General features: G+C 42.6%; 1 protein-coding gene across 1 annotated transcript; it reads left to right on the top strand.

Annotated features, from left to right (window-relative positions):
- The first annotated feature begins 8,445 nt into the window (after positions 1 to 8,445).
- On the top strand, positions 8,446 to 21,558 carry GRXCR2 (glutaredoxin and cysteine rich domain containing 2). The gene is made up of 3 exons (XM_002924685.4): positions 8,446 to 8,781; positions 15,756 to 15,983; positions 21,296 to 21,558. Exons 1-3 carry the CDS (start codon positions 8,446 to 8,448, stop codon positions 21,476 to 21,478), a joined length of 747 nt encoding a protein of 248 aa, XP_002924731.1. The 3' UTR covers positions 21,479 to 21,558.
- The last annotated feature ends 3,272 nt before the right edge of the window (positions 21,559 to 24,830 follow it).

Raw genomic sequence — 24,830 nt, 5'->3', positions numbered from 1 at the left:
TGTTGTTGTTCTTAAGTAGCTCTAATGGTCACAAGTTTGGAAGTTGGCCAAATGGGAAGTTGATATTCAGAGCCTGATAGGAACTTTTTTTAGACACCCTAAGTTAAAATGAAACTATGTATCCAGAGGGAAAGCAAAACACTCTGAAGCCATTCTGGAGGCGTTACATAAACATTCCAAAGAAACACAGATCAAAATCTAGAACAGGGGAATCTTTTGATTTCTATCCTAGTTGAAGATCTGCCTGATAAACAGCAATAAATTGAGGGTAAGGTAGTCACATGGCTGGATCAGCCTTTTGAAGTCATTCAGATTGTAACCCAATTCTTTGAGGAGTCAAGAACAACTGTACTTGTCTTACAGATCAAGTCATTACAAGAACAGAAATTCGGCTCTAGAAACAATGCAAAGCCCACCTATCCTTTTTATTAATAGCAGAATCTCCCCTATTTATCTCTAAAGTCTTCCAGATATTGAGGAGATGTGGATTTGGGGCGGGGGCAAGCCACCCTTCTTAAAGAAACTTACATCCTTTTCTTTGCCTTTGAGTTGTAAATGTTCTACCTGTCTCTTCTAGGAACTCAGAGTTCTCTCTTGGAATGTTACTTCAGGGAGGTAATTCTGATCAGGAGGGGAAAAAAGACAATAATTTGGAAATTAGGTGAATAAAAAATCTTACAAGTCTTCTCCACAAATATTAGTAAAATTTTAGCGACTCAAGAGGTAACCTTTACTTATTCTGTTTGCTAGAGACACATTTGGACCCAGCTATTCTTTTATAAACTAGTGAGCTTTGCATGATCATATCTGTCTTATGGCTAATGTTTTATTTATTTTACTTTTTTTTTTTTTTAAGATTTTATATATTTATTTGAGATGGCATGAGCAGGTGGCAGAGGGAAAGGGGGAAGCAGGCTCCCCACTGAGCCGGGAGCCCGATGTGGGGCTCAATGTGGGGCTTGATCCCAGGACCCTGGGACCATAACCTGAGCCAAAGGCAGACACTTAACCGACTGAGCCACCCAGGTGCCCCTATGGCAAATGTTTTAAAATGAAATCTGTAAGATCTCTGCATCTGTCTGTATGCTTGTGTATGTTTATGTATGTATGTTACAGGTGTGTGATATTTTTCTATCTCTGGGTGGTATTGCCCAAATTAATTTGTAAAGAACTCTATTTAAATGGCTTAAAGACAAACAGGCATTTATATTAACCAAGTATACTCTCAGAAATATAGAAACGAATGCAAATGTTTTTCAAGTTCATGTGATATAGCATAATCTCCATTATATAAAAGCTAGTTTAGTTTAAGCTTGTTGGTTTAATTAAAACACATGTCTTTGGAGTTACCCACATCAACTATAACCTTTTATTCTACCTAGGTGTACTAAAAGTCAAATAAACTTATGTTATCTCTGTTACAGAGTTTGTCAGCAAGAAAGATAACTTAAAATGATGGCTAACTGTTCAATGTCTCATGACATTTTCATGAGTAATCTAAACATAATTTTTTTAAAGATTTTTTTAATTTTTATTTATTCGACAGAGATAGAGACAGCCAGCGAGAGAGGGAACACAAGCACGGAGAGTGGGAGAGGAAGAAGTAGGCTCATAGCGGAGGAGCCTGATGTGGGGCTTGATCCCATAACACCGGGATCACGCCCTGAGCCGAAGGCAGACGCTTAACTGCTGTGCCACCCAGGCGCCCCTAAACATAATTTTTAAGAGCAAGTAAATTAAATAGATCTAAGTAGGGTAAAAGTTTATAAATGAACTCTTCAACAACAATTATGCATTATGGTATGTCTACTTAAAAATAGTTTCCAGAATCCTTTTGGGAACTTAAACCCTTAAAGATATAGTGAGATAAATTAAATGATGGCTATTCACTGAGTATCTAGATCATTCCCAAATAAGATAAAGGACTGAAACATTAATTACTGGACACAAGTTTATTCACTTTTGGCTCCCTGTTAAAGATACTTGAGTCTTTTAGTAAACATGTTTTGCGCCACACTAAAAATTTGCCTGAGGAAACATATACTTCTAGAAATTGTGAGAAGGATTTATAAATTTGCAGATGCACAGAGTAGTATGACAGACAATGCAGAATTGCTTACTGCTTACTTTTCACTAGGAATAAAGGATTCTAAGGTTTAAGAATTCTAATTAATACATATAATTAAAACCATTTAGAATTATAGGGTAAAAGGAAACAGCTGTGTATAATAAGTAGGTAGGGAGAGTAGAATGACCGGTTGTTCCAGAATGAGAAAGAGAAAATGTAGGTGTCAAAACCTAAATGAAGATAAAAAGATTTTTTTAGAAGGTTTGTGGAAAAGGAATTTTGTGTGTGCTCAAGCTGATTAAAATGGGGATGGATTTCTTTAAGTTTTTAAAGAATGAGTTTTGGTATCAAAAGTATAGTGGTATTATTATTATTATTATTATTATTTTTGCCTTTTGGGTAATCAATCTGAAAAGCAAAGACTTTTTGTTTTGTCAAAATAATGTAATGTTTCTTCACTTTTTAAAAAAAGATTTTATTTATTTGTTTGAGGGAGAGAGAGAGAGACAGAGATAGCATGAGCAAGGAGGAGAGGGAGAAACAGGCTCTGTGCTAAGCAGGGTGCCCAATCCTAGGACCCCAGGATCATGACCTGAGCTGAAGGCAGACGCTTAACCGACTGAGCCACCCTGGCACCCCTCTTCACTTGTTCTTGTCAGATCTTTGATTACTTAAGAAAACCCAATCAGTTAAGCATCTGCCTTCAGCTCAGGTCATGATACCAGAATCCTGGGATCGAGCCCCACATAAGGCTCCCTGCTCAGTGGGGAATCTGCTTCTCCCTCTCCCTCTGCCCCTGCTCCTGTGCTCTCTCTCTAGCTCACTGTCTCTCTCAAATAAATAAAATTAAAAAAAAAAGAAGAAGCAGCAAAAAGAAAATCCTTTCTTTTCAATACTGAAAGAGCTAAGTTTTGTTCACAACTATGTAAACTTCTGTATTAGCCTTTAAAATCTTCTATAGTTAAATTGATAGTTAAGTATTATTTCATAATGATCTGAGATCCTGTTTAGTCAGATGTTAACACCTTTTGACGTTTTGACAATTTCCCAAAATCAAATTGTAAGTGCAGCCTTTTTGACCTTAGAGTAACTTTGAGATTTCCCAGAGGATCATTAGAAACTCTCTCATCTTGTTAAAGAGAGATGTTAAACTACTTAGGTTTATCTGATATGTTAAATTATGAGGGAAGCGTTGTCAAATAAGTGATGATAAGCCTTCTTAGTTTATATGTATATGAATGTCTGTTACTAATATATGTATTCCAGAAATTGTTTAAAGTTGCTAGAAATTTGTGAATATTCTCCTATTGTCCAACTATTAGCCTAAATTATTGTGTGCCACAAATATAATTACGTTTCCTTATCAAATGAACTCTCGTCAGATCTATAACCATGGCTACTTGGTTAAAAGTCTTCTTGTCATTTACAGACAATTACTATTTTACTCTGATGGTTTTGCAAAGGTGCTTCATCTTCAGATTCATGGAAAGGACTCTGATAGGTACTCTAGAATACAGGTTTCTGATAACTTTAAGATCATAAAACTGAACTGGGAAAGAATTTCCAAAACTAAAGGAAAAACTGGATTCAAGCAGAACAAAAATTAATAACGTGGAAATGAATGAACTGATGAGGGTGATTGTAATTTTTTTACAACTGTTTCTTTGAAACATTGCTGGTTCCTAAGTTTTATTTTCTTCCAGATTTAAGGAAAGCTTTTTCTCCTTTCTTTAAGCTGTCTATGACTTACAGTAATTTTGTAAAGTATACCTTTGTAAACAGATGAAGCATTTACTTTTTATTCCTGTCTGATCCCTCCAGAATTCAGAAACCTATTGAGTATTCTTATTTTCATGGCAATATGGTTATTTGCATATGTTCAGTAGAATCTGTTCTCCTTATAACAGGACACAATTGCAAACATTGGTTATATTATGAAAGCTTTGAATGGAATGTCATGTTTGAGAATATGTATACAATCAAATAAGACCAGACATGGGTACCCTGCTCAGTGGGGAGTCTGCTTGTCCCTCTCTTTCTCCCTCTGCCCTTCCCCCCAACTTGTGCTCTCTCTCTCTCCTCTCAAATGAATAAATAAAATCTTAAAAAAAAACAAAACAACAACAAAAAAACAACAACGAAATATGATCAGACAGTTTGAAGGAGCTAAGGTTGACTTCATGCAACCAATAAAAGCCCCTTGGAAAAAACTAGCCTGATACCTTGCTTAAGGGTTCCCTGTAAACTTATCCTCAGGAACCCTGAGGATACCTTCAAAAAGAAGAGTCATGTAGATCTGTAGGTATTCCAGGTGAAGTCTCATGGTGAGTTCTTGGCTTGGTTTCTTAGTCTGGAGAGGCTTTTAACAGTCCGGTATAAGATTCATTATGAAAAGGCCCAGCAAAGAAGATTTAAAAGGAACCTATATGGTCGATCACTTGCTGCATTTATGTAAATAATCAGGCTACATCTAATGAGACTAGACTTATTTTGCAAACACATTAGTCTTACTGTGATGATCTTTGATAGAGACGAGGGTGATTGTAGAGGAAATAATTGTGTTTTTAGGACATTATACACAAACTTGTAGACATCAAATTCTAGCCCTGTTTATTGTCTTTGAGGTTTTGTTACATACCTATAAGTGAAGGGGATCTTGAATTCTTGTGCCTACAACTCTCCATACTAAAGTTTCCAATTTTCTCCGATCCTGCTGATTTGGAATCACTAAGAAAAAAGACTGCCTTGACCTGCTCCTTGGAAGAGACCATACCAGGTCATCTTTGCTACCGTACATAAGTCACACATCAGGAACTTGAATCTTGGAGCCCCCTCTCCCAGTTGAAAAGACTTCATACTTGTGGAGTTGCACATCAGCTAGAGATCTGAAATGAAAACTGGCTAGGGAGGTAACTCCTCGGAAACAAATGGCATCTTGAGTGGACAGCTCTCCCAAGTTCACAGAGCAAGATCTTCATCTCCAGCACAAAAACTTTGTTCTTTTTTGCTCTTTTGCTACTTGCTTTTTCTCTGTTAATGCACCAGAGGATAGCGCTCCTTTATTCTGGCGACTCTCACCGAATGTACCAATAAGGCCGTAGCTGCATAGTTAAAAGTCCCTTGACTGTCCCGCTAGGTGGTTTTACGGAATAGAACTGCTTTAGATTACTTACTGGCTGAACAAAGAGGGGTCTGTGCCATAGCAAATAACTCCTGCTGTACCTGAATCGATGCTTCTGGTATTGTAGCAAATACAAGAAATGAATAAATATGCTGCTTGGCTAGAATAGGTTGATGCCCTCTTAAGTACATTTTAAAAAAAATTTTTTTTTTAAAGATTTTATTTATTTATTTGACAGAGATAGAGACAGTCAGTGAGAGAGGGGACACAAGCAGGGGGAGTGGGAGAGGAAGAAGCAGGCTCCCAGCAGAGGAGCCTAACGTGGGGCTCGATCCCGTAACGCCGGGATCACGCCCTGAGCCGAAGGCAGACGCTTAACCGCTGTGCCACCCAGGCGCCCCTAAAAAATTTTTTTGATACCAGCTGGTATGGTTCATGGGTCCCGTGGCTGATGAGTATACTTAAGCCTCTTGGTGTTACCCTCCTAAGAGTTACCATTGTCATCTCCCTTGTGTGGTCTCACTGCCCTTGGAGAACAGAAACAAGATGAACAATGAGAGGAAAACAAAGACAATTCTTCCATGGAGCTGATGTCATTCCCTAGGAGTTTCATAATGAGACAAGAGCAATTTAGTATTGATGGTGACTGAGAATCACATTAGTGCCAGGTGTTGAGTTAATGTCTTGTTGTATGAGGGGATGACCAAAATGGGGGAATTGTTAAATTAATTAAACAAGGAGGGGATTAAATTGATGTGGTTCTAATGCTGTGGCAGCCTGTGTAAGCCATATAACCCAAAATCTAACCCCATACGTGCCTGATGGTTATGAAATCAAAACACTGAGAGCAGCTAGTCACTAATAGTCAATCAATAATTTCCTGACTTTGTCTCTGCCTTTTCTCTATAATAGCCTCTCTCCCTGCGCTCCTGTTGGTGGAGTACTCCTTACCACTTCTAGTTTGGTGCTGCTTGATTCAAATCAATTTTTTTCTCAATTACTACAAGATGATGACATTCATTCTGTACACTGGAGTAAATGAAAGGCTAATGTCATCAGGGATGGCCACCTAGAAGCCTAGGCCTACCTGGCTGTCCTGATGGCTGAGGGAGCCATGTATCAGCCTCCTGTAATGGATTCATGGTACATCAGGGTCAGCTCTGACCCTGGGAAACCTAGGAGAATGTATATTCTGATGTTACAATGAGCATATCTTTCTTTTTTCAAAATGCATTGTGTGTGTGTGTGTGTGTGTGTGTGTGTGTGTGTGTGTGTGTAACCTATTCCTTACATTGATTATGCAGGACCTTATAATTGTGAATTCCCCTCCTTAGTGGAAATACAAATGTTTTTCTTGACCACTTTCTGATCCTGCCTGTTCTCCATAAAATATGCCCAACTCGTATTTCAAGTTTGATTTATTTGATTTTTCTTACCTGGAGTCATTCACTCAACAGTTATTAACTGAGTTCTTTTATGTACCAGGTACTTCGATAAACATGGGGGATAGAGAAATGGTAAAGGCACTTTGTGAGTCTGAAGTGTTTACAGTTTAGTGCAGGGAAACCCAAGAATGGTCAGAGAAAGCAAGAAGCACTTAATGGTGGTTGGTCCAAAGTTCCATGGCCTTTGACTTGGGGCAAGTGGGAAGACTTCCCAGAAGCAGTGACATTTGAGGCGTAGCTTGAAGGAGGAGTGAAGGCTTGGCATTTCAGTCATGAAACAGAACCCTGGATAAGAGACAGAAACCTGTGATTCTAAGAAATAGGTGAGCTTGTTAGTGTGCCTGGAACACCAATTTCTGGCAGCACCTTGAAGAGTGACAGAGGATAAGGGTGGAAATGAAGGTACAGTTAGGTTTTGGGGGATTTCGCCTGCTGCACAGAAAGGCTAGGACTTTTTATGTAGGGAACTAACATCTGCAGACAGTTTTTTAAAACATGACTCTGGCATCAATGTGGAGAATGGTTGGGCAAAGAGGTCATTAGGAGATTGTTGCAATCTTGAAAACAGAAGTGATGAGGGCTTGACCTAGGGTCAGGGTGCTGCGGGTGGATGAGAAAATGCAGTGGTGATAGAATCCATGGCAATGGCTGCAAGAACACAAGACAGGTCAGTCTGGGCCCCTGAACAAATGATGAAATCATTAACAAAAACAAGGAGAAAGGCTCAACCCCCACCATTTCAGCTCTTCAGATCCTCCTTTTAGACATAACTCAGGGGCCCATTCCTTCACAAGCCTTCTTGCATCCTTGTTTCCTTAGGGACCACTCTCTTCCCAGAGTAGGTATTCTGGAAGTCAGCCGTGAATAGTTTGCTAACAGCAGGAGGCTGTTACTTCATATGTGTTACGTGTGTTTCCTGAACTAGACTGCAGGCCTGCCATTCACAAGCCCCACGTCTCATACTTCCCTGATATTCATCCCACGATCAGTGCACAGTGTCAGGCACTTACTGGGTATTGTCTACGATGGGCAGTGCGGGGCCTCGTGCAGGGCTTGCAAATGAAATCATAAATATAAAGTATATAGGAAATGTAGCCTCTCTGATTCATACAGGGACGAAGACCTGGAATCTAGGATCCGCGGTTCCCTCCTGCCTAGGGCTCCATGAAACACAGTTTGAAAACTTTTGGCTTAGTGGACTGGCTGTGGGTTTGGGGGTCAGAACTGAGTTCTACTCCCTGCTCTGTCTCTTACCTAGCTGCAGCAGAATAGACAAATGGGGAAACTGCTCTGAGCCTCGCTTTCTCCCCTGTAAAACAGGGATAATTATACTTCCAGTGCACTTATTGTGAGGACCAGGTAAGGCAATGCATGCAAAAATCCGTGGCGCCTATTAAGTGCTCACTAGGTCGTAGCTGTTGATAAGAATAAGAATAACACATTTGCTAGCTGATGTAGTAACTGAGCCTTATCGAATTGGTACTTGTTTGGTCTAAATAAATCTACTCTTGCTCGAGTTAGGAAAAGCCAGGGTTGGGTTGAAGTTACGGGGGAGTTTGGGATTCAGAGGGGACCCAATCTTGTCTTACACTGCGCTCCATCCACCCCACGAACCCACAATCGCCTACCTTTGCATGAGGGTCTATCAATAGTTAATGTGTGGGTGTCAGTTGCTGTAAACTGAGCTTACCCCAGCACCAACTTGAATTAATTATATGCAAGAGGAGAGAAAATAAAATGCCTTTTCCTCAGAGCCCCAAATTTTACTGGCTACACTGACGCCTGGAAACCACAGGGTGAAATTCCTACGGATGGAGGACCCCGAGAAGAAGCAGAGCCAGAACAGCGACGGCAAACCACGGAAAGTACGCTTTAAAATCTCTTCCTCCTACAGTGGCAGAGTGTTGAAGCAGGTCTTTGAGGACGGGCAGGAATTAGAGTCGCCAAAGGAGGAATACCCTCACAGCTTTCTCCAGGAGTCCCTTGAACCAGTGGATGGTGTTTACGGGTCTGGGGAAGCCCCCAAGCCCCAACCATACTCCCCTAAGCTGACTGCTCAAAGGATCAGCGTGTTTAGAGAGGGCAATGCCTACACTTTGGCGGGCAGCCAGCCTTTCTTCAATGATTACAAGGCGAATGACCATAAGGTTGGTATTGTACATGGTGTATAAACTTTAAGGACTAAAATGTATGTAGGAAAACACGTAACTGACTCAAATTTCTATCTTGCTCATGCTCCAGTACCAACCAGAGCTGTAGTGCACTAAATGGGAAGCTGCTATTGGAGTAATATTTCTGGGACAAACATAACATGCTCGCTGACTCCTTATTGGAAAGTGCAATAAGCATGTATAGTATTCAGTTCCATCCAGGATAGTGAATTGTAATTGGGTCAGTGGCTGGGTTATCTTGGTAAGTAAATTAAAGAGAGATGCAGTGGTTTTCAGCTTGCCAGACTGCCGTTCTAGAAAATGATGTGACAACTGGTTGTTTTGTTTCTTTAAAGAGCTGAGTGTTTGAAGGTGCTCATTTCACTCCAGCCAGTTATTCAGCTTGTGCTTTATCCATGTCTTGTTTTATTTCCTATCTCCCTCCCGCTGCCTGCTTTTAAAAAGTGTTTGTTTCTTTGTTCATTTATTTTGCCTTTCCATTGCTCATTAGCGTGAACACTGAGTGGTTGGAGTCCTGGGAAGAAATGGCGAAAAGCATGTCAACCCGAGGAAATGTTACTTGGGGAAGAAGTTTGAGCTAATAGTTCAATTGAAACCTGTATTTTATCTGTTAATTTCGGTTCTCTTCCCCAGTACCATGGATAATCAAAAACCCCTACATGATTTTCTTTTAAGCTAGAAGAACTTGGAAAATATTCACTGATTTCTAAAAATGAAAAGGAGATGTGTATATGTCTGCCACTGGGACCATGCGTGGCTTTTTTCCTTTAATATTAAATACAATTATATAATGTGCCAGGTTATTAATGAAAAGTACACCAGGATATGCTCTCATCTTTAAAGTGTGAAATTCAGATAATTACTCTCTAATCATTTTTATTGTTAGTTTCCTAAGGGAACAGATAATTCATCTATGGCAGACAAATGTGTTGGCCTTTCTGGCATTGGTAAAAGTGTAATTATGGGAGTCCACATTTATCAGAGATAATACCAGGTTTCTTTTTGATAATAAAGGGGGCTGGAGTGAACAACCCCTCATGTTAGTGGAGTGGCTTATGCATCATAAAGCAGTTTCACATAGTTTCTCATTGGGTCTTTACCACAGCCTTGAGGAGAAAGGCAAAATACAGTCATTCCCATTTTGCAGATGAGGAAAACTGAGTGTCAAATTGTTAAGGGATCCGCCCAGTAATAGAGAGTCATTAAGAGCAAAGTCAGAATAAGAACCCAGGTCTTCTGATTCCTCCTGCTTTTGGTCATGTGGAATATTCCATTTTAGTCTCTAAAATTATTCTTTTTATTCCAATTTATTCTATTCTCACCATTAATGACGATAATGTTAACAGCGATAGTTACCTTTTACCGAGTGCTTATCATATCCTAGGTTCTTGGCTATGTCTGTACTTACAGTATCTCATTTAAACTAAATCTTACTTGTAGGTTTAGACTTTACAAAGTTGTAGTTTATACAGACCTTGTACAAGGCCACCTAGATAATTTGGACCACCTATCCTTCACAAGTATTGTGTTAGACTTGGCACTTTTGTAAATGTATGATTTGGTAAGGACTTATAAAACTAGGTACTTGAGTCTTCATAGCAGCACCACAACATTGACTTAAACACAGACTCTGGAGACCATATTCTGAGTTTGATTCCTGCTCGATCGGGTTTCCTGCCTGATCCAGTTATCCTTGTTTCCTTTGTTGCCTGATCCAAATGCTACCTTCCAATGTTAGTCAGCTTCTGAGTAAGAGAGAGGTCAGGATGGATTCCTGCAGCTCCACCCACTGGAACAGTTTATCAGTGTGGTATTTAGGAAACATAAGGAAACGAGAGCTGGAAAGCCATGATTCTTCAATAGCGAATACAACTGTGAAATAAACCCTAGTAAATACTGGTTAAGAAGCAACACTGGGGGGCGCCTGAGTGGCACAGCGGTTAAGCGTCTGCCTTCGGCTCAGGGCATGATCCCGGCGTTACGGGATCGAGCCCCACATCAGGCTCCTCTGCTGTGAGCCTGCTTCTTCCTCTCCCACTCCCCCTGCTTGTGTTCCCTCTCTCGCTGGCTGTCTCTGTCTCTGTCAAATAAATAAATAAAATCTTTAAAAAAAAAAAAAAAAAAGAAGCAACACTGGGTAGTGGTTAAGCACAACAATTACAAGTAAAGGCTCCGAATCTGAACAGGTATTTGTACACCAATGTTCATAGCAGCTTTATTCGTAGTTTCTCACAAGTGGAAGCAACCCAAATGTCCATCAGTCGATGAATGGACAAATAAAATGTATATACACACAGTCGAATAGTACTCACCTTTAAAAAGGAAGGCTAGGGGCGCCTGGGTGGCACAGCAGTTAAGCGTCTGCCTTCGGCTCAGGGCGTGATCCCGGCGTTATGGGATCGAGGCAGCTTTATTCGTAGTTTCTCACAAGTGGGCTTCTTCCTCTCCCACTCCCCCTGCTTGTGTTCCCTCTCTCGCTGGCTGTCTCTATCTCTGTCGAATAAATGGATAAAATCTTAAAAAATAAAAAAAAATAAAAAGGAAGGCTATTCTGACACATGCTACAACATGGATGAAACTTGAAGACATTATGCTGAGTGAAATAAACCAGTCATAAAAAGATAATTATATGATTCCATCTGTGTGAAAGTGCCTAGCATAGTCAGATTTATAGAGACAGAAAGTAAGTAAAGTAGGGGGGCTTGCCAGGGGCTGGGGGAGGGGAGAAGTGGGAGCTTAATGGGAATAGAGTTTTAGTTTGAGAAGATGAAGAAGTTCAGGGGATGACTGGTAGTAATGGCTACACTACAGTGTGAACGTACTAATGCCACTGACCTGTACACTTAGAAATGGTTAAAGTGGTAAATTTTATGTACTATGTATTTTACCACAGTAAAAATAATCATTAAAAAAAAGCAGGGGTAGGGGCACCTGGGTGGCTCAGTCGGTTAAGCATCTGCCTTCAGCTCAGGGCGTGATCCTGGCGTTCTGGGATCGAGCCCCACATCGGGCTCCTCCACTATGAGCCTGCTTCTTCCTCTCCCACTCCCCCTGCTTGTGTTCCCTCTCTCACTGGTTGTCTCTCTCTGTCAAATAAATAAATAAAATCTTAAAAAAAAAAAAAAAAGCAGGGGTGATTTCCTGGGTGGCCCCACCTGTTAAGTGTCTACCTTTGGCTCAGATCATGATCCCAGGTTCCTGGGATGGAGTTCCTCATTGGGCTCCCTGCTCAGCAGGGAGCCTACTTCTCCCTCTCCCTCTGCCCCTCCCCCCTGCTCGTGCTCTCTCTTTCTCTTTGCTTCTCTGTCTCTCTCAAATAAATAAATAAAATATTAAAAAAAAAAAAAGCAGGGGCTCTGATGTCTGTTAAACCTGGGCTTGCTGTCCGCTCTACCTTCTTACCGTGGGAGCTTGAGCAGACCGCTTAATCTTGCCTTGCTTCAATGTCGTCCTCTATGAGATGAAACTAATAAAAGTATCTACTTACGAAGATTGTTGTGGCAATTAAAAAAAGATTATACATAAGAAATACTTAGCATTGTGCCTGGAACATTGGACATGCTTATAGCAAATATTCCCTACCATCGTGATAATGACCAGGTTCTCATCAAAGAAATATTGAGTCTTTAAAAAAAATTTTATATGATAGAGAGAGTGGCTGTAAGCAAATAAATATTTTAAAGAATTGAAACCATTTGAAGTTTATAAGGTTCATTTAAAAAAATGGAAGGGAAGGAGGGGACATGGCATCTACTGAGCATGTATTTTGTATATATGTCATTTCATCTTCATGGTAGTTCTTTGAGAATTTCACAAATTGGAAAAACAGGCCATGAGGTTTGATAACTTGCACAGAAAAATTGACCTCAGGCCTGCCTGCCTCCAAAGCCCTTTGCATTTCTGGGACTCAGGAAGGTGTCCTTGCATTTTAAGTGGAAACGTTTCGTGGTGCCTGAACAGCAGTCTCAGGGCACGTGGCCACTCTCGTCAGAGCATTTTTGAAGCTCAGTCACCCAACTTGCCATTCTGAGCCCTATGGAAAGGAATCACAAAAACTCCTGGCTTCATCCTGGCCCTCTGTAATGTAAGAGTGGGTGTTCCTCATGGGCCGTTGGGTGTCACCAGATAATGTGAACTTTAGTTACACCTGGAGGGTTTCCTTAGACACAAGGAAGAACTTGGCTGTCAGGGTGACTGAAACATAAACACACCTTACAGGTGATTTGGGACCCTCCTTCTTTGAAGTGCATTAAAAATAAATGTACTCTCTTGGGTGTCTCAGATATAGACCAGCTTAGAGGCAGGAGGTTGGACCAGAGGACCACAGATTTTTTTTTTCAGTAGATTAATAAGAGTTTCACCTTGAAAAACCAGTTCTACATTGAAGAAAAGCTCCCTAGTAACTAAACCTCTTTGGCTATTAGTGGAAGTGGAAATGGAACCTTCTAAAAGTGCCATCATCTTCATCTTCTGATGTTCAGAAACTGATAGTCCAGAGTGTGAAATAGGAACCCAGTGTGCATCAAACAAAAGGAAATGGAAGCTGCCACATGATCCTTTGAAGAGAGGGAGGGAACCCAGGGCCAAGTAGGAAGCTCGTGGCTTCATAAATAATGATAGAAAACTCTGTGTTTCAAGGAAGGGGATCCCAGTACTGAAGTACTGTTTAAAGATTTTTTTTTTTTTTTATTGGACAGAGATAGAGACAGCCAGCGAGAGAGGGAACACAAGCAGGGGGAGTGGGAGAAGAAGAAGCAGGCTCATAGCAGAGGAGCCTGATGGGGCTCGATCCCGGAACGCCAGGATCACGCCCTGAGCTGAAGGCAGACGCTTAACCGCTGTGCCACCCAGGCGCCCCTGAAGTACTGTTTAAGCCAGCTGGTGACTGACGTGTTACGGCCGTCAATAGGAGACTGCGTGATTGTGGCGCCCCAGCAAATTTGGTTTCTACCCTTCTACAAAAGCCAGACGGAGTACTTGGCCTGGGCGTATCTAGCTGTGTAGCGTGACTGTGCACGCGGTGTGGACGAATTTTAATACCAGCAGCGGTGACAATGCCCACCCCTGCATAGTATCTTTAGCTTTGAAAACCCCGTTTTACATATTCTTCATTGCACCTCCACCCCTAGAAATCGATATAATTAGCCTCAGGGATGAGCCTCAAAATCTTTAACGACAGGAACATTGCCCCCTCGGCGCAGAAGCCAGCAGGGCGTTGGGGCAGGGTCCTGAGCCTGGGCTCCTGAGCATTAACTGCTGCGTTACGGGGTTTACGGTCCGTGGAGGCTCCCTGAAGAGAGCTGCGGGTGACAGGAGGACACTCAGGAGTTCACAGGACAGCACCTGCTCACCACCCAGTGTTGAAGTATTCCTGTTTTGGGGGGGTTCTTTCTTGAGAGAGAGCGCTTGTGCACGTGTGAAGGGGGGGAGGGGCAGAGGGAGAGAGATCTTAAACAGACTCCAGATTGAGCACAGAGTCCGACTTGGGGCTCGATCTCACAACCCTGAGATCATGACCCGAGCAGAAGTCAAGAGTAGGATGCTCAACCGACTGAGCCTCCCGGGTGCCCCCAAGTATTCCTATTTTAATAATGACTTTGTGGTGATGGCCACCAGTTTAATGTCACCCCCTTTGCAGATGAGCAAACTGCAGTTCTAGGAGGCCAGATGACTCTCCTATATCTTACAGTTGCTGAACATCAGAATTAAGATTGGTGTTGTTTGTTGCTGGGCTATCCTATCTCTGGCTTCTTAGTTAAGTAATCCCTAAACATTTACTCCTGCGTGCTTCTCTACTGCATTGTAGTATTGCCTAAATTATTCCTCAGCAAATTATCAGTAGTACATAATAAATCCACAGAAAGGAACATAAGCTAGTAGTAAAGATGCCACAGAAATATATTTATTGACATAAAAAGATTTACATATTATACAAGTAATAAAAAACATTATATATATTGGATCATTGCATATGTATAAGATTACTACTATATTTATCTATATATATGATCATTATATACATAATGATCTTACAGGTTTTTTTGGGGGAAATGCTTGTGAATAGTGCAAGGTAGGTGTTAAGAATATGGGCTTTAGGGCGCCTGGGTGGCTCAGTTAGCTAAGCACTGCCTTCGGCTCAGGTCATGATCCTGGGGTCCTGGGTTCGAGTCCCACATCGAGCTACACCTGCTCTGTGGGGAGCCTGCTTCTCCCTCTCCCTCTCTCTGCCACTCCCCCTGCTTGTGCTCTCTCTCTCTCTGTGAAATGGATGGATAAAATCTTAAAAAAAAAAAAAAAGAATATGGGCTTTAGAGTTAGACAGACTGGGGTTTGAATTCCAGCCACAGACCCTGACCAACCGTAACCTTGGGAGGCTTTTAGCCCCCCTGTGACTCAGTCTCCTCATCTGTAAAATGTAGACATCACAGCATCCACCTCAAGGGATGTCTGAGGGGGAAGTGAGGTCATGTTTATAAAATGCTTATCATGATGTCTGACACAAAAGAAATGCTACCCACTATAATAAAATAATGATCATAATTCAGTAAATTTTATCTACTATTATTATTTATGCATAAAAATTTTGGACAGCTATTGATTTTTTTCAGCCGTCTTCTGTGTTTATAAAACACCGGCTGTGCCCAGCTCTGCATCGGCTACTATGGTGTGTGCCGTGGGAAGAGGAGCCCCTGCCCTGCAGAGCCTTACAGTCCAGTTACAGGATTAGTTCAGCTCTGGTTGGTTACCATCAACAGGGAGAAGGAAGCTGGGTTTCAGGGTTTTCCGAGAGAGTGAGCAAACCAGGGAGTGAACTTTGGGGTCTGTTGGAATCCCAAGTGCTAGCTGCTTTCAAGTTCTTCTCCCCCATTTCCTGCGATGTTGAACAGGTTCTGCAGCCCTGTGTTTGGTGATGGCTGGTAAATCGCCATGCTCATTCTCCATTTCTCTAGTCCCCACCTATTATAGATTTTGGAAAGATCATCATCTACACAAATAACTTGAAAATCATTCGAACCCCAATGGACAAGAGAGACTTCATGAAGAAAATTCTCCAGAAGGGAGAGGAGGCTGAGGAAGAGTCTCTGATGAGCAAAGAAGAAATCTATGGAGATCATGACCAGAACGACGGGCATTTGCCAGACGCGGAAAGCCCATTCCCCCATAACCAGTACCCACAGGTGTGTCAGAATGGGTCATTGTCCTCCTTGGAGCTGGCCCTACAGCAGTGGTCTCCAAATGGTTTTGATTGTGCACGACTTAAGTGAAAATTTGAATATAAATACTCTAACTGTTGGAGATGTTAAGGAATTTTGAGTTGATTATATTTTAATGATATGTGATTAGCAATAATAGTATGTCTATATTTCAGATATGCGTAACTTTAGTTGTTTTTGGTGACTTCTTCTGAGATCTGATTAGGTATTTATTGTTTTCACTCTGCACTGTGGCACAGAACAGCCTGTTCCAGAGATGGAAGAATCAGCTCTGTTCTTTCTCCTATGGGTTTGCTTGTGCTTCTGTTATTGGGCTTATCCTCAATCCAGTTTCCTTAAAGAGTCTTATCAAGCCACGTGCCTGGGTTTTGTAGAGATCAGGTAAAACTCAGCACTATTCTCCATGCACCCGCTGGGCCGGGGATGAGTGAACTTCGTATGCTGCAGGATGCTCAAAGTGAATGAATGAGCTGGGAAACCATTGTCACTTTCCACGCAGTGAGGTCGCTTTCTGCGCAGTGAGGTCACTTTCCATCATGCTTACTCCAGGGTCCCTTGGGCACTGTATTTGCTGACTGCCTGGCCTAGCGAACGGGCCAGGAGCAACTAATTTACTAAAAATTAGCCTAACAGTTTCTTTTGAAAATATGATTGAAGCTGAATTTCTTGCCTTTTTAAGATAAAAAGTAAATAGAAATACTTAGAATGATTTTCTGCTCACAGCTCTCAGAGGTGCGGACTCCTCACCTTGGAAACCGTTGCTCAGACATGCTCAGATGAAGGCGTGGAGTGATGATATTCATTAGTGCACAGTGTGGGATTGACGGTGGGAAAAGCAATTTTGATGGATTTAAGCTAAGAGGGTAAAAGCTTGGATAGCAGCAGAAATGAATTTTCTCTCTCTTTAGTTGCCATCTCTTGGGAGTTGCAGCTTTACTGTAGGACTCACTCTCACCTCCTCTGGATTGGTGTGACAAAATGGGCCAGGGACTTCCTCACCCTGAGAGATGTCCCCACCCTGGTAGGGTTTAGAGGACAGGAACAGGAAGGTCATGACCAGATTCTAGCAAAAGACTCTTATTAAAGTTCTGCTCGCAAGGACTCATATCTCTTTCCAACCTGATCTCACACTGGATAAGATATTTTTGAAATGCAAATATGATCATGTCACCCCTTCATCACTCTTTTCCCCCACCACAAACTTCAGTGACCTCTCATGGCTTAGAAGAAAACAGTAGATAGCCTGGCCACCGTTCGCCTCTTTAGCCTCCTCTTACACATCTCTCCTCATTCTCTGTCCCAGACACACTGCCCATCTAGCTACCACTCATACGTTCTTTGCCCTTTCCTGCCAGAGGCAACTTCCCTGTGCCTGGAATGTTCTCCAGATTCCCCACTGCCTTGCCCTTAGCACCTGAAATCTCAGTGGAGACATCACTTCTTCAGAGGGGCCTCCCCTCACTTCTAGGAGGATGAAATACGTAAGGATGGATTCCTCAGAGCACCTCACTCCCTCCTCAGTTGCAATCTTAACATTTCCCTGTGTAAATCTTTAGTTAATGTTTACTGTCACCCACTAGAAATTTTCTCCATGAGGGCAGGAGCCGTATTTATGTTGGGTGTAACCTAGTAGTTCCCGTGTCAAAAGTAAATAAATAAAAATAAATAAAAATAGAGCCTGGTACAGAGTAGGTGTGCAGTAAATATTAGTTAAATGTTCGTGGAAGGAGTACTGGAATTTGGGACCAGAGAGCCTGCTGGTAGGAACTCTCTTGCCTCTGCCTTTTCTTGCCTTTTACACAGCACTGTTCAGATCCTAGCAGAACAGCAGGAGGACTACTAAATGTTGTGATCTGAAGCATTATCTTCCCACTTTAAAATTCATTAATTCTATTCTTTTTCATACCATTTGGTAATTTGTAGGTGCATATATTTTCAGAAGAGAACCAGACATGATAAAATGCAGGTCATGCTGCAGGCATGAATAAAAAAAGCAGCCGCACAAGCCTGACATGACAATTATCTTTAAATTCAATTTGAAGAGATCCATGTGTTTTCCCTCTACTACCATAAACTAGGACAGAGGTGTGCAGCAGAAAGTTGCTGTGAAAGGTTATACTTCACTTGCCTGTCTTTTAAACTCTGTTTTAAATTGCTATTTGTTTGCCAAATCCCTCATGGAGTAAATGCCCAGACAGGTTTTATTCTGAAAAAGAGGGTCAGAGAACATCAAGGAGCCCCTTCTGACCAGGAGACTCTTTGTTGTGTCAGATGGAACAGGGAAGCAGTGGGAACCTTGATGAAAGAGCAGGCCGGGGCTAAAAGCCAGGCCATGCTGACCCTCTGTATTAACTATAAAAGAAAAGGAGAGGAATAATTGAATTGAGCCACAGTGATATACGGAAGGGGAAGAATCTGGTTGTATGTTCTGTGGATCCGAGACCATAAGTCATCTGGGCTTCTTTATGCTTTAGAAAGGTCTTGCGTTTGAAGTAATAGTAATAATGATAATAAGAGCTGCCATTTATTGAGGGCCCGTGATCGCCGGGCACCATGCCCAGTGCTTTCCATGTGTTAGTCTCTGTCATTCTCACAAGGACTCTCCGAGAGCAGTATTGTTAGCTGTCTTCTTCTGTAGCTGGGGAAACCAAGGCACAGAGAAGTTAAGTAACTTGCCAGAGGTCATCAGAGCCAGTGGTCAAACTGTGGTCCCCCTGGCCACCGATCTTACGGTCTTCCCCCGTCTGCTGAGCAGCCTCCAGCAGGGTGCTTGTTGGTGACTTCAGGGCTACCCAAGCCTTTGAGTCTGCAATGAAAGCTGAGGCCCCTTTCTGTGTTCATGGAGCTAGCAAGAGGTGGTTTAGGTAGGTCTGTCGGTTCTAGAACCTCAGCTGTGCTGTATAACTACGTTCTAAGTCCTCTCACCGAATGTTTTCTGAGAAGAATTTAAAAATGCTGAGAATGGAAGACAGAAGCTTGTGTCTCACATGCTGTGTACAGAGTAGAGGCTCAGTAACACTTGATTTACTGAATCACTGAATGGTTCAGTGAGCATGCTGAGGTCAAAGGGTTGGAAGGAGGGCAGTAAATGACCCGGGGTAAGAGTGGAAACTCCAGGGAAGCCTCTAATACTGCATCGTATAACCATGTGACATTAGAGAATATGTGATCGATGATTTATTTTTGTTCTCTGCAGCAGGCTCACCAGGTCATTTCATTAATCTTTTAATATCTGAACCTGGCATTCTATGCAAATTAATTTTTGGTTGACACATATGGCATTATGGTAGGATTTTACTGTACTTCCTTTGGCAACATTAAAAACTCACTGGGATCCAGTCAAAACAAAAACGTGGATTTGGCAGAAAAATGGACCGTGACAATTTGCTTAAAGAATATTTTGGCAAATCCATTTCTTTTGAACCCTTTAAGGGAAGGAAACAAGTTTCTCCATTGTTAATATACTAGACTTATGGCAGCAATCATTGAAATATTAGCAAAAGCATACATAGACATCATTTAGGTTTTTGTCAGTTGGGTAATCACTTTCATTCCTTAAATCTAGAATAAATAAAATGTAATGCCTTCTTAGGCACTTTGTAGCACAATGGAACTATTTTCAGAATTCTGCCTCCCTTTTCAAGATAATTTTTATTCTTAAGTTACAAAAGAGAGCTGTGTTAGCTGGGCGGAGCCACCCAGTGGACTCCAGTCGTCTTGCTAGTTCCTAGAATTTAAGAATTGGAAGGCTTCTCCAGATACTGTCGTTCTGTTTATTCGTCCAGCAAACATGTGCACAAAAAATATTGTGCCAGGCTCGGCACTTTAAGTCTTGGAAGTGGTGGTGACAGAGACTGGCGCCGAAAGCTTCCTGTGTGGTCAGCAGAAGCTGTGAGAAGATCATGACACCTGCCGCGCTCGGGGCGGTACAGGCCGGTCAGGCCTCCTGGTCCAGAGGTGTAGGTACTGCTAGGCCGACCTGTGAGACCAAATAGGAGCTGACTAGGTCAGGGAGAAGAGCGCACAAGGGCTCCACCCTGAGTCTGTGCCAGAACTGGTGGGTGTCGGGACTGGGACTGTGGTTGTGGGCAGAGAAAACTGGATGGATCGGAGAGATGCTGAGCAGGTGAATAGACAGGACTTGCTGCTGGCTCCCCCTGCCACTGATCTGGTACCCCCCTTATTTCTTGGATGGTTCATGGTCTATGCACAGTCTTTGTGGAGTGCAAAGTCCGCCAGTTTCCTTGAGATGTCTTAGGGAAGGAGCATGGCCGTAGACGGGGGCCTTTTCTGCAGGATGGGAGTTGAGGACCAGTAAGTACAGACTTACCCACAAGGCTTAGAAGTGAACTAACCTTTATGGAGAACCTGTAACATGGCAGATAATATACTGTGGTCTTTCCACATACTCTCTCATTGACTCTTCAGCTGCTCTGAGCGGCGAGCATCGCCAGTGCCATTCCGCGGCTGAAGAAAAGCAGAGGTTTAGACAGGTCAAGGGAACTGTCCAAGGTGCATGGTTGCTGTGCCGGGCCTCATCGCAGCTCTCAAAGGAAAGCAAGATAAAGGACTGCAAGAATTGAGAGTTAAGCTTCAGAGGATTGAGGATTGTAACATCGAGTCTTCCATCCCCTCAGTCTGGCACAAAAACAGTCTTTCTAGAATGGCTGCTGTTGGGCAGCTACAAGGAGGGGCTGTGTGCAGAGTCATGAGGAGCAAGGACGGTGGTGCTCAGTCGCCTGGCATCAGAACCTGCCTCCTCTCTTCCAGGCTGCGTGACCCTTGGCAAATAACTGAACTTCTCACTCTCTCATTTTCCTATCTGCAGCCAGATTGATAGTACTTGCACTATCTCTCTGGGATGTCGTGTGCATTAGATAGATGGATGTGGAGAAAGCTGTTAGAACCACGCCTGGTACCCACTAAGCATGCTACAAGCGCTCGCTGTTAGTATTGGGCAGTGAGGGAGAGTAAGCCATTGTCCTGCTAAAACATGCAGAAATCGCAGGTCGGATGGTGCTCAGGGCGACAGGGAACATAAAGGTACAGAATGCAAGGAAGGGGCTGCGCCTTAGAGATTCCATCAGGGAAATGCTCCCTGATGACATTCCAGCGAGCATTCTGTGCCTCTGGCCCGTTTCCTCATCGGCATTTATAGGAAGCACTTTGTACTGTCGTTCCGCCTCCGCCTTTCAGGCAGCCCCATGCTACTTCGACCTGTTTTGGGAACCGTGGTCTGGAACTGCTGTCACTAAACCCTGACCTGTCTCTTGCAGGAAGGGGAGCTTCCCGAGGACAACTGTTTTCACTGCCGAGGGTCGGGCAGTGCCACCTGCTCTCTGTGCCACGGCAGCAAGTTCTCCATGCTGGCCAACAGATTTAAGGAGTCCTATCGGGCCCTGCGCTGCCCTGCCTGCAATGAGAATGGCCTTCAGCCTTGCCAGATTTGCAGTCAATAGCCCGTGGCTTTGTACGTCCGCTCTGATCGCATCCTTCCGAAGCTATTTCTAATAAACGGCCCCGTCCTTCTCTTCCCTCTCCCAGCAAGGAAGCCACAGTGGCTGCGACCACTTTCACCACGGGCAAAACTCAATCACTTGATGACATCTTGTAAGGCTAGGAGCATCTCCGTGTGGTTCTAAGTGGCAGAGAAATTTTTGCGTTAGAGTCTGCTTTGAAACGGGTTCTAAAATTATCCTTCCAGGAACGTGTGCATGCATCTTACTTGACTTAGCTCAGTTTTTTCCTTGGACTAGTGAGCAAATAAATGTACATTTCAGGCAGCAGGTTGAAGTCATTTTCTGGTTGGGAGTTATTTTGCAAAATTATGCAGTAAGAAAGGAATAAAAAAAGTCAGGTTTCTGATGAACTGAATTCCTGTAGCTTATAATGCATTTGAAATCATTATTGGTCAGATTGAATTTTTAATTAAGCAGAAGAGAAAAGGGATGCCCGATGAGGAATGTACTAGCAGGCCACTGAAAACAAAACAATGTGTACATGCTTCATGATGAAGATAGGCAAGCTGAGAAGGCCTTTCTTTCTTTCAAAGCCCTGGGTCTCTCCTGTGTGATGTGCTTGGGTAGTATTCATGCAGGCAATAAGCATTGCTACTTCTTAAGACCAGATGAGATAAGACATTTCTGTGTGCCTCTAAACTGCTGGGGTTATAAGCCAAGTCAAAGCTATTTGTGATAAATTTGGTGCTTAAGTATGTGTGTGTGATATGACTTCTTCCAGCCCCTGAATTATTAGCAAATAAATAAATGTATTTTAAATCTAAGATATAGCCACAATCTCTTCAAAAACGATTGGATATTTTATAGTTATCTGTTGGAACCCTCTAAAAGAAAAACTAACCAAGGCAGATTTTTAAGAATTATCTTTCTACCATCTGTGAATACACATGCTAAAGGTAATTCTTTCCTCTTAAAGTTGGTTATAAAGCTAGAAAAATTCTTTTGTTAATGAATTTTTGTAGCTCTAACACCCACTCCCCTTACCACTTGAGAATAACACTGCAAAGTCTGTTACCTATTGAGACACAAGGCTTTTCTATGATAGTTTTGATTTTCATAACTTAATTTTTTTCAAGATTTGTTTGTTACCCTCTAATATTCAGATGTTAAAATAATTCAACAGTGGAATGCTTTTCAGGAAATATGAACAGTTCTAATAAAAAGATTAAAATATTTTTGGAAGCCATGATAAATTTTGCCTGTTCTCTCTTAGCCAGAATGATAGAACTATTGCTCACCGATCTTCTTTGCTTCTGCACTTAACTGTTCCTTGACTTGGTGTGTGTTTTCTCACAGCTTTTGACTTTTCTGTTTTTCCAGAGTACCAGAGGGAGGAATGATAACAGGAGACCTCTAAGTGTATCCTTTTTTTTGACGGGAACATTCAACAATAAATATTTTGAGCCCCACGTGCTTGTTGCGCCCTGTTGCCCAGATGGGCACCATCCCCTTGGTGGTGCGTGGGGCTTACAGTTTCAATGGAGGAGACAGATGTACGAACAGATAATTACAGCATAGTGTGACAAGTTCTGGGACAGGGGAATTACAAGGAGCGTTTGAAGCACATAGAAGGGACATCTCACATAGCCTGAGTGGGGTTCAAAGGGCTTCCCAGAGGAAGAAGTGTAAGCAATGTTGGCTTCTTTTCCTCCCTTCATGCTTTTCAGAGCCTTTAATCCTTTTCATCCCATAATAAATACATCCACTAATGATTACATCTGTTTATTCAGACAACAGGTATTCATTGAGCCCTGGGGATATATTAGTAGACAAAACAGACAAAATCCTAGCCCCCATAGAGCTTCCATTTTGGTGGGGATATGCTGACAAGTGAAAACATATATTTAATATATAATACATGTATTTAGAGACAATTAAAAGTATGCAACAGAGAATTAAAATATATAATTATATGTACATATACAATGTATAGGTGTATAGAGTATTAGAAGACAATAAATGCTTTGATGAAAAATAAAACAATCAGGGGCATAGAGAGTTGGGAGGGGTTGCAATTTTAAATTAGTTTTCAGGAAAGCATCATTGAAAAGGTTTCCTTTAAATAAAGGCCTGAAATTGATGAGGAGTGAGTTATGAAAGTATCTGGGGTAAGATTATTCCAGGCAGAGGAAGCAGCAAGTGCTAGGCTCATGGGAAGGAGAGCCTGACGTGTTCGGAGAGCAGCAAAGAAACCAGTGTGGCTGGAGCGTGGTGAACAAGATGACCGGTGTCAGGAAATGAGGTCAGAAAGGAAGGCACGTGTGTGTTGGCATGAGGGGCCATCTTCCTTCAAAGCCCTTGTAAGAACTTGGGTTTTTTTTTTTTTAAAGATTTTATTTATTTATTTGACAGAGATAGAGACAGCCAGCGAGAGAGGGAACACCAAGCAGGGGGAGTGGGAGAGGAAGAAGCAGGCTCATAGAGGAGGAGCCTGATGTGGGGCTCGATCCCACAACGCCGGGATCACGCCCTGAGCCGAAGGCAGATGCTCAACCGCTGTGCCACCCAGGCGCCCCAAGAACTTGGGTTTTACTGCGTGAAATGCTACTCTGGATGGGGTCTGTTGTCTGTCGACTGCGTACCCTCACCTTCCATACCCTGCTCTTACTGCTGGGGCAGGAGACCTGCAAACTCCACTTCCGGAAATCTTGCCTGATGGAGGGCACTGCTGCTGTCCTTAACGACTGACTCCAGGGGTTCTGTTCCTCTGCTTGGCCAGGTTAGCTGAGCTCGCCACGGGGGCTTTTTTACAGACTTCATTTATTTACTTACTTACATGAACAATCACATATCAGCTCTACCACGTGCAGGACGCTGTTCCAGACACTTGACACTTAATCCACGAGTTGTCCTCACAATCGAATTAATCCCGTGTATTGGTTATCTGTTAGCCCCACACGCCACTCCATTCCACATCACATCCACCCAGACCACAAACATGCAAGCCCTTCTGGTGATCTTTGCAAACATCTTGCCTTGGTAGGCTTTTGTGAAGGTAACACACTGTACTGAAAATGGGGGTGGTAACCAGGGGGCAGAGACTGCTGTAGCAACAACTCGGCTGAATTTAGCAAGACCTGTTTTGCTGGTGTGCTGACCACTTAAAACCGTCCTTGCCGGTTCTGGCTTTCTTGTCTGCCTTTCCATCCCACTGTACCATCTATTCTTCTAACTCTGTAACTCTGTTAAACAGAAGAACTCATCTGTATGGCCCCTCTTCCCAAATGTGACTTAGCCTCAGGACTTACCTGTTCTTTCAAAGATCTGCAGGGCCGGAAGATTTCCCTTCACA

This window comes from Ailuropoda melanoleuca, chromosome 3, assembly GCF_002007445.2.
Source record: "Ailuropoda melanoleuca isolate Jingjing chromosome 3, ASM200744v2, whole genome shotgun sequence".
Lineage (NCBI taxonomy): Eukaryota > Metazoa > Chordata > Mammalia > Carnivora > Ursidae > Ailuropoda > Ailuropoda melanoleuca.
This window is presented reverse-complemented; position numbering and strand designations above follow the sequence as displayed.